Source organism: Euprymna scolopes, chromosome 17, assembly GCF_053919585.1.
Source record: "Euprymna scolopes isolate OS-2025 chromosome 17, ASM5391958v1, whole genome shotgun sequence".
Lineage (NCBI taxonomy): Eukaryota > Metazoa > Mollusca > Cephalopoda > Sepiida > Sepiolidae > Euprymna > Euprymna scolopes.
Window position 1 is genome coordinate 87,858,704 of NC_136498.1, and position 10,595 is coordinate 87,869,298.

At 42.9% G+C, this 10,595-nt stretch overlaps 1 protein-coding gene across 1 annotated transcript; it reads right to left on the reverse strand.

Moving 5' to 3' along the window:
- Window positions 1-4,582: 4,582 nt before the first annotated feature.
- LOC145297036 (uncharacterized) lies at window positions 4,583-5,980 on the reverse strand. Its single transcript, XM_080143260.1, has one exon. It carries the CDS (start codon window positions 5,978-5,980, stop codon window positions 4,583-4,585), a length of 1,398 nt encoding a protein of 465 aa, XP_079999386.1.
- Between the last annotated feature and the right edge of the window lie 4,615 nt (window positions 5,981-10,595).

Here is a 10,595-nt window from a genome sequence, read left to right on the forward strand (position 1 = left end):
CTTAGATATATCTGTCATAGATACTTGACTGCTTAAAATAAATCTCAGTTTGTGATTTGGGAGGATCAGAGCAATCTTGAGCTCTGTAATCTTGAAATCTTGTGCTTATCAACTGAATAGCAATGTTGGATTATGACTCACAAAAATTTATTGTAAGCTGAATAAAGAGAACATTGTTCACTTTAAGGATCGGTGTTTTGGAACCAATGCTTTTAGCCAGCAGACTAGTGATATTTTAGGTTTACTGGAATGAGAAGAAAATGAGATAGTGAGCTATTGTTGTAAGCTATTTTTACTCCAATATACACAGCATACAAATATTAGATGAATTTAAACACAAATTTCTTTGATCACTTATTTGTGCAATGTCTCAATTAAATCACAAAACGTAAAACTACAAAAGATTACAACAAGATAAAATTCATTTTTTATCCGGAAATGCTCGTTGGAATCGGTAATTGTATCAGAATTGGGAATTTAAAACAGATCGATAATTGTATCGGAATTGCGATAAATATTGGAATCACCTGATCTCTAATTATTTAATGTCTTTTGGGGAGGAAGGGTGTAATGTAATGTCTGTTCTTTTGTCATGATATCGTTATCCCAGGCATTACATCTTCTTAGAAGAGTGTTGCTTAGAACTGAATTTTATTTAATACTTTATCTATAATACCACAGGCAATCAGGGATCACGCTACCTAAATTCCGATCTAAAAGCAAAAGGAAAGTTATTGTTATGGTTGATTGAAGGAAAGCGTGAATTAAATAAAGGGTTCTATTCAAAATTCCATACACCTTCCCAGGTTCGACAGAGATTTCCGAGTTCAATAAGATACACCTGTATACATCGGTCGAAACATTGGAAGAATAACACTCAAGATGAGAATAGTAGTCTGAATTATCCAAATAATCAATTCTCATTCTCAAAAATCCAGAAACATAACAATTCATCCTGTGACTCTAATTCTGGTGCCTTAACATTTACTTCGGGCGCTTTAACATTTAATTCTGGCGCCTTAACATTCAAATGATTAACATTTAATTCTGGAATTGCACTTATTTGTTCTCTTGACTTCACATACGCTTTCTCAGCTGCTTTTTTAAATTCTCTCCTTTTCTCCAACATTTTTCATTTGTGTTCGTTATCTGAAGGTGATCTGACCAAGAATCGAAAATGTTTGTGATACATATGGAGCATGCATTACACAATATTTAAAAAATCAGTAGAAAATTGAAAATCTCAACATTTATTAAATTTTACAACCTCATTAAAAATTAAACATCATGGAATGAAGTAATTATAATAATTAAATGAAAATTATTAAATAGCCTTTTCAGTAGTTTTAATACAGAAAGATCTATTACTATATTATTACTTTTACTATTATGTAAAAAGTAGAGTAGAATAACTAAAAAAAAATATCCTTCCTCTTTAACTCCAAATGGGGATGCTTTAAGGGTTTCTTAAAGTCATATTAAGTATTTAACACTTTTACCAACCTTTCAACAATGAATATAACAGTCCTGCTCAACTTCTGAATGAAAAGGAACAGTTTCTCAGAAGTAGAAAGCAAATAAGGATGAAAAACTATTTAAAATGTAATTCTTACTACAAACATTAATCTATGATGTGTATTATTTAGGTACGGGCAAAATGAATGCCGACGCTCAAAATGAAGAAACATTTTGAGCCCTCCTTTTACTTAAAAAATCACTAAAAATCAGGAAATTAGCTAATTTTACTGAAATTTTCAGTATTTATCAAATAATGATCACGGAATATAATGAATTCACTATTTTTATTTAAATCTTCGTGGAAATCTATTATTTTGTTTAAACAAAAAATACAGGAATTTATTGTTGCTTTTTTTATGAAAATAAAGCATCCTAAAATATAACAATTAAAAGTAATAATTTCATTTTTACAGGAACATTACGATAAAAGCCCATAAAATCTGTATTAATGAATTCGATATAACTTGAGGAAAAATCAATTTCTCGAAATACCGATATTATCATTAAATTAAGCTCTGTTTATTTAATATTTTCACACAAAAAATTATAATAGCAAAAATTATTTCTACTTTTTTTTAAATTACAGGTTTCGAATAATTTTTATATGTAAGATTTTAATATTTACTGAAGTGAGTAGAGAAAAAGACAGAAATAACCTTAAAAACGGAAGGCTTTAATACACGATAAAATATATACAGGACTGTTTTTTTAGAATATAGTTCTCTACTGAAGAGCGTATAGACAAGGGGGAGATAATACATGCTTAGTCAACACGATTAAAGTTATTGGTAAAGGGGGAATAACTCTGTATCGCCATATATTACATTCTCCCATCCTTAAAAGATTTAGAGTTCGTCGTATCGTACTGGTTTGCGACGCTCTCGTGTAGACCGTCTCAAATTTTCAGGTTCCTGGGTTAATGCAGGATCCTCATCCTCTGCTGACGGGCGGAAGCTCTCACCGTCCGCCATGCTCATCTCTGCCGGTTCATCTTCCATGTCTGGTTCTTCAGTTGGTGTCGGTGTAGGTGTGATTTCCTCATTTCTGGTGGTGGTTGTGTCTTTTCTTAAGGATAAGTCACCAACTGGAGCCAAGTCACTCATGGAAACTGTCGATTCCCTTCCATCAGGAAAACGCACATGTGCATATTGTGGGTTCGCTTCTACTAAATGCACCTCTTCTACAAGGGGTTCATACTTACTGGTACGAACATGACGACGTAAAAGTACCGGGCCCGGTGTAGCGAGCCAGGAAGGTATGGAGTGTCCACTTGGTGAGCGTCATTGATAAGAAAATAGTTTCTCATGAGGGGTTGCGTTAGTTGCAGTGCAGAGCAAAGATCTGATTGCGTGTAGTACTTCCGGGAGTACGGTTTCCCATTGAGCTTCTGGGAGGTTTCTAGAGGCTAGCGCCAGTTGTACGTGTTTCCAGACAATGCCGTTGTAGCGTTCACATTGTCCATTCCCTTGAGGGTTATATGGAGTCGTTCGACTGGTTGCTATGCCTAAACCGGTAAGGTATTCCTGGAGTTCCTTTGACGCAAATGAAGACCCACGATCGGTGTGGATATATGAGGGCATTCCAAAAATGGTGAATAACTGGTTTATACACTTAATCACCACATCTGTTGTCATATTTGGACAAGCGAAGGCGAATGGGAAGCGCGAATATTCGTCGATCACTACCAACATATATCGATTTTTGGAGTTGGAAGGTAAGGGTCCTTTGAAGTCCATGCTGAGTCGTTCCATTGGTTGTGTGGCCTTAATTAGTTTCGCTGCATCTGTTGTGTGGAAACGAGGTTTTCAACGGGCACATACAGGACACTCAGCACATACCTTTTTAACCTCTTCTATCGAGTATGGCAGGTTTCTAATTTTTATGAAGTGAGTTAGTCTGGTGATACCTGGATGACAGAGTCGAGTATGGAGGTCGAATAGTTTTTCTCTGCTAACGACAGCTCCACAATGTGCTCTTGATAGTGTGTCAGCAGGGATGTTAGTCTTGCCTGGGCAGTACATTATGTCGTAGTCATAACACCCCAGCTCCATCCTCCATCTTTGGATCTTATTGTTTTTAATTTTACCTAGTCTCTCTGAGTGGAACATGTAATGCACTGCTTGTTGGTCGGTGACAATTGTAAAATGTCGAGTAGATAGTGGGACCATTTTTTGACAGCTTCGACTATGGCGCAAGCCTCTTTCTCGACTGAGGCGTGTTTACGCTCAGTGGGTGTTAGTGTACATGAGAAGAAAGCCACAGGACGACCGGCTTGGTTCAATGTAGCCGTAACGTCTGTTTTCATTACCAGTGGGATATTCTCATCGATGGATCTCTTGATCTCTTCTTTGAGGTCCTTGAATGCCTTCACAGCATTTTGCTTCAGGGGGAAGGAGTCGGCTATAATCAAGGGTCTGATCTTGTCTGAAAATTTGGGAATCCACTGAGAGTAGTATGAAAACAACCCGACAACTCGCCGTAGTGCCGCTTTATCTCTTGGGGTTGGCAGTTCCTTCAGTGCCCGTAGTCTTTCTGTGTCGGGTGTTATTTTACCCTGAGATATAGTGTAGCCCAAAAAATCAATAGATTCTGTTGATATAACCGATTTATTTTCATTGAAGGTCAGGTTGTGTAGCCGAGCTACCTCTCTGAATTTCGTGAGGTTCTTATCATGTTCCTGCTGGGTCATTCCTACCACTACTATGTTGTCTACGTACACATAGGTACCAAGGAGGCCGTTTTGTTTTACTAGATTATCTATGGTTCTTTGGAAGCAGGCCACTCCATTCGTGACTCCAAATGGTACTCTACAAAATTGGTATAATTTCCCGTTAGCTTCAAAAGCCATATACGGTTTTTCTTCCTCCCAAATAGGTATCTGGTGATAGGCGCTTTTTAGGTCTAGTGATGTGTATAGTTTATATTGGGAGATTTCCCACGCCAAGTCATCCATTCTAGGTAAGGGGTAAGCATCTAGTTTTGTAAATCTATTGATCGTTTGGCTGTAATCAACCACCCATCTTTTTCTTTGTCGTTCATTCGAGACAATAAGAACTTGAGCTCTCTACAGAGATGTACTCTCTTCAATTACTCCCTCCTGAAGCATCGTATTTATTTCGGATTCGATAAAATTTCTTTCATTGCCTCTGAATCTCCTAGATCTAGTAGTAATGGGTTTGCAGTTAGGTGCAAGGTTTGAAAAAAGTGGGGGACTGTCTACTGAAGCTGATGGTACGCTGCATGCAGTAGGGTTAGACACGACAAGATCTTTCCTAGGACCACCGAAAGCAAACAAGACTCCAGAATGTTGTCTCATGAAATCCTGACCAAGAATGACATCACTGCAAAGATTTGGTAGTACAGAGAGAGGAGTATTTGGGTAAGACTCACCTAGCAAGTTGAGGTTGACTGAGCAAAGTCCTTTTACTGGAGCGTTCAGTGGCAAAGAGGCCATGGAGACGGATCCTGAAGTGGGTTTTATTTTTAATTTATTTCTTTTCGCATAGTCGAGCGAAATGAAAGATCCAGAGCTCCCGGTGTCCATTAATGCCGCAGCTTCATTTTTCCCAATCATTATATATACAGTGGCTTGCCTTAGTATCGATGAAGAGGAACAAAGAGAAAAAGCTGCCGCTGAATCTGAAGCTACTGTTACGGGTACGGACTTATTGTTGTTTGTAATAGTAGCAAGTCTGTGTGTTTCAGTTGATGAATGTATTGAAGCTGAAGTAGTTGTATTTGGCCTGGACCGACAGACTTTCGCGTAATGGCCGATTTTGTTACATCGGCGACACGTGCTTTCCTTAGCTGGGCAGAATTGGCGATCGTGACGTGGTTCGTTGCAGAAATAACACCGTGATTTTGTGTTGGGGAGCACGGCACAATTTTCCATCGTTGAAACGTTCTCATTCTCGGTTGTAGAAGCACTGACTGGTGAAAAATAGCGCGAATAAGATTCGCAGTTTTTCTGAGCTGTGTCGAGTGCCCTAGCTTGGTCAATGGCGGTATCTAGGTCGAGAGTCCTGTTTTCCAATAACCGTTGCCTGATGGTGTTTGATCGTAGACCTCTTACACTATCATCCCGGTTTTGTGCCGCGTCAACTGCTTTAAAATTACATTCTTTTGATAGAAGTTGTAATTCTTGTACGTACTCATCAATGGTTTCTCCCTCTTTTTGTGCGTGAGTTGACAGCACGTGTCTGGCGAAAATTTTGTAGATGGGTTTAACGTATAATTCCCTGAGTCGATTGATTGCTGCTTCGTAGGTTTGTTGCTCCGCTACGTATTCATAGACATCCGAGGAAATGTACGTAACCAGCAGGTCTAGTTTATCAATATCATCCCGTATTTCAGTTCTCCTCATCAAAGACGAAAACGTCTGATACCAGTGGTTGAATATTTTCGTAGAGGAAGCGCTGTTAAGAAGTGTATCCAGTTTGTCAGGTTTTAAGAATTTGTCCATCTTCGTGCTTTCGTAGTGTAGCAGAAGTAGCAATAACTAAAATGAGGGGAAAAAGAGCTTACCTCGGGTACGTCTGTTGTGTCACCGGTTGGGGGGAAAAAGAGAATTCCAAGATGGTGTCCGGGGGTTTTTATTAGCATTTACCCCATGCAACTCTCGGAAAATCACGTTACTTTCTCATGTGATTATGCAAATGGATAATTCCCGGCCACTATAAAAGCAGGAGGCTAGAGACGAGTCGGCAGTGTCCTGCAAATTGTGTGTGTGGGTGTTTCTGGCGATTGGAGTATGTCTTCTTTTACCACGGTTATCACGGACAGGAATTCCCTCTCTTCTGGAGGTGGGCGAATATTGACTATTTTGAAGTTGTACTGTTGCTGACAGAACATTTATTTTTTTTTTTGCCTACTACATTTTTGTTTCAAGCTATTTCGGCCCGAATATGGCGAAGGTGCAGATAAGCAGTGATATTATCAAGCTGTTCTCTGGCGAGGGAGACGTTGTAGCGTGGCTGAAAAAAGTGAGACTTGTCGCACAACTTCAGCAGGTGGATGACGTAGCGAGTCTGCTACCTTTATACCTGGAAGGCGATGCGCTGGCCCTCTACATGGAAATGGAGGAGGATGATCAAAAGAAAATAGACCAGATTGAGGCTCGATTAAAGGAGGCATTTACTGATGACGCGTTTGCAGCATATAGAAAAATAACTATGGTTAGATGGACTGGTGAATGTGTGGATGTGTACGCCAACAAAATCAGGCAGTTGGTTGGATTGGCCGGATTCACAGGAGAAAGCTTAGAGAGACTCACAAAATTAATTTTTGTCACTGGATTCCCTGACACCATCTCAATTGCTCTTCAACAGGTGCCGAACATCAAAGCCCTGACCATGGGGGAGCTAATGTCGAGAGCGAGAATTTTGACGACGACTGGCGAACAAAATCAGGATGTGGTTGCGGCCACACGCTCACCCAACAACAGGGCCCAGAATAATCCTGTTAACGTGACCTGTTTCAACTGCAATGTTAAAGGCCACCTTGCAAGGGACTGTCGAAAACGTGGAACACGGTGTTACCGTTGCGGTGAGAGTGGACACTGGGCTCGGAACTGCTCGGGAAACAAGCAAGGGGAGGACGCATAAGCGCCAGTCTCCTTCCCAACCAAGATGAGAACACGACGCTCCCAGTGATAAGCATCCATGTTGACAGGACGCGATGTTTGGCGCTTATTGATACAGGATGCTCCAGGACAATTTTACATGCAGACCGGTGCCGGTCTTGGAGAAAAACAAACGTAAATGTCAACACAATTGGTGGAATGTCCCATGCGTGCTGCGGTGTTGGAACGGTCTCTGTATCCACTGATGAAGGTGTGTCTGCCAGAGTCGATGTGTTGGTGGTGCATGGCAAGCCACTGGGATTTGACTTGCTTCTAGGGATCGACGCCATAAAAGCTCTAGGAGGTGTCGTTGTCAAGCCTACAGGATCAGTGCGGCTGGGCGCCAGGAAAAGTATTAAATGCGCAGCCATTTCTATCGATGAACCAGATTTCACTGCTACCTTTGACCATCAAAACCGAACGTGGACCGCATCGTGGAAATGGTCTGTGGACCACCCCCCTGAAAGGCTGCATAATCGAGTGTCAGAGTACCCAGTGCCAGCAGAAATTCATGAAGAATACACGCAGGAGCTCCACACCTGGATAGATAATGGTTAGCTCGTGCCATACCCAGAGGATAAATTGGGACCCCCCCAAAGGTCTAATTCCCCTGATGGCTGTGATACAGCAGAACAAAGCCAAAGTGCGCCCGGTGATGGACTACCGGGAGCTAAATCATTACGTAGACGCATTTACGGCCAACGCAGATGTTTGTGTGGCTAAGCTGCGTGAGTGGAGACAAAAAGGTGCTAACGTGTCTCTACTGGACCTCAGAAGAGTATACCTACAAGTCCGGGTCCATGAGACACTGTGGCCATACCAGACTGTGGAAATCGATGGGAAAAAATACTGTCTGACCCGTCTGGGGTTTGGTTTGAATGTGGCTCCCTTGATAATGAGAGCAATTGTCAGCGAAGTACTATCTCAGGAAGAAGTTATAAGCTGCGCAGCATCTGCTTACATTGATGACATTTTTGTCAATGAAGATGTGGTGCCCGCGACCCGTGTGAGAGAACACCTCACGCAGTTCGGGTTGGAGTGCAAGAACCCGGAGCAGTTGAAGGACGGTGCACGGGTGCTGGGATTGGCAATCAGGATGGAACGCAATGAACTGCGGTGGAAGCGAGGAAATGCAATTCCGGAAGCTCCCAGTATTGTTACGCGACGAACAATCTTTTCCCTGTGTGGTCGACTTGTCGGGCACTTTCCGGTGTGCGGTTGGCTTCGTGTGGCTTGCGGAATACTCAGAAGGAGAGTAAGTTCGGTAACGAAGGGCTGGGATGATGAAGCCAGGGACGCCGTACTACATCGTATGATGTTCGAAACCTTAAAATCTGCGCAGCAGAACGATCCGGCACAGGGAAATTGGTGTGTGGACGGCAAAGAGCTGAATGTATGGGTCGATGCTAGCTCCCTAGCAATTGGGGCAGCCTTGGAGATGTGTGAAATTGTGTTGGAAGATGCATGTTGGCTGTGACCTGAAGATGACTCTCAACATATCAACTTGGCTGAACTGGATGCCGTATTGAAAGGCATCAATTTGGCTCTCCAGTGGCAGAGCAAGGTGCTACACATAAAGACAGATTCTGTTTGCGTATACCATTGGGTCTCGGACACGCTGACTGGAAAGGCGCGAGTACGCACTAAAGCAGCAAGCGAGATGCTTATTAGGAGGCGATTAAGCACTCTTAAGGAGCTCGTGAAAGAGTACGGGCTGACAGTGGATGTGACGCTGGTTCCATCAGCACGAAACATTGCTGACCGACTGACACGAGTGCCACAGCGGTGGTTTGAGGCAATGAAAAAGAAAAACGGTCTTGACCCAGTGATAGGCGCGGTCCACACAGACGAGCTGGATGAGAGTCAAATCATGGCTATTCACAAAGATAGTGGACATCCGGGGGTGCGACGCACTACCTACTTTTTCAGGAGAAGATGTCCAACCACGACAAAAGCAACTGTCAGAACGGTCATACAGAAATGCAAGGAATGTCAGTCCATTGACCCAGCGCCAGTCAGGTGGGAAAAGGGAAAGCTTGAAGTTAACGAGAATTGGCAGAGAATTGGAATGGATATCACGCATTATGGCACCTTCCATTTTTTAACTTTAACAGACTGTGGTCCATCGCGTTTCTCCATTTGGAGGAAATTGGCAAGGCAGGACTCGGCAAGCGTGATTCATCAGTTGGAGGCAGTGTTCCTCGAGCGTGGCGCGCCGCATGAACTCCTTTTAGACAATGACACAGCTTTCTGCAGCAATATGTTCCAAGCATTTGCATGTAAATGGGGAGTTCACTTGCGATTCCGTTGTGCATACGCTCCAGCCGGGAATGGCATAGCGGAGCGATGTCACCGTACAGTGAAACGAATAGCGGCTAGAATGTGTTGTCCCATACAGGAGGCTGTCTACTGGTATAACATCACACCAAGAGATGACACATCTCCCTCCACTGCGCCTGCCAACAGGATTTTTCAATACGAAGTTCGAGTAAAGGAGACCAATCTCGCAACTGCGTCCCCAGGTCCCAAGAACAGCTTTTACCAGGTTGGAGATCGCGTATGGGTCAAAAGACCGCAAAATCGATGTACCACGAGGTTCGGCAAGGGTGAGGTGACCAAGGTGATCAGCCCTCAGTCGATTTTGGTGGACGGTGTGCCTCGTCACGTGAAGGATTTGCGCCCTCACCATTATGTTGTTACATCGGAGGAAGAGGGAGACTCAGACAGTATGATGTCTTCTGAAAAGACAGAGAGTATGATGCAGGACGACGGAGAGGATTTTGAGCCATATAATGTACATACTGAAGAAGCGGAGGAAGGACCACCCGTCTTGCCTTTACGAAGGAGTACCCGACAGAAACGAATACTGCCCCCCTGCCCTGATTGTGAAACACCGCCTATGGAGCAGACTGGTGGCAATAATGGCGATGAGGAGGATGGCAGGGAGGAAGTGCTGCCTCCGGTTCTTCGGAGAAGTACCAGACAGAGACGACTGCCCCCCTGCCCCATTTGTGATCATGAGATCAGGAGGGAGTGTAGCAGAAGTAGCAATAACTAAAATGAGGGGAAAAAGAGCTTACCTCGGGTACGTCTGTTGTGTCACCGGTTGGGGGGAAAAAGAGAATTCCAAGATGGCGTCCGGGGTTTTTTATTAGCGTTTACCCCATGCAACTCTCGGAAAATCACGTTTCTTTCTCATGTGATTATGCAAATGGATAATTCCCGGCCACTATAAAAGCAGGAGGCTAGAGACGAGTCGGCAGTGTCCTGCAAATTGTGTGTGTGGGTGTTTCTGGTGATTGGAGTGTGTCTTCTTTTACCACGGTTATCACGGACAGGAATTCCCTCTCTTCTGGAGGTGGGCGAATATTGACTATTTTGAAGTTGTACTGTTGCTGACAGAACATTTATTTTTTTTTTTGCCTACTACATTTTTGTTTCACTTAGTTATATATAT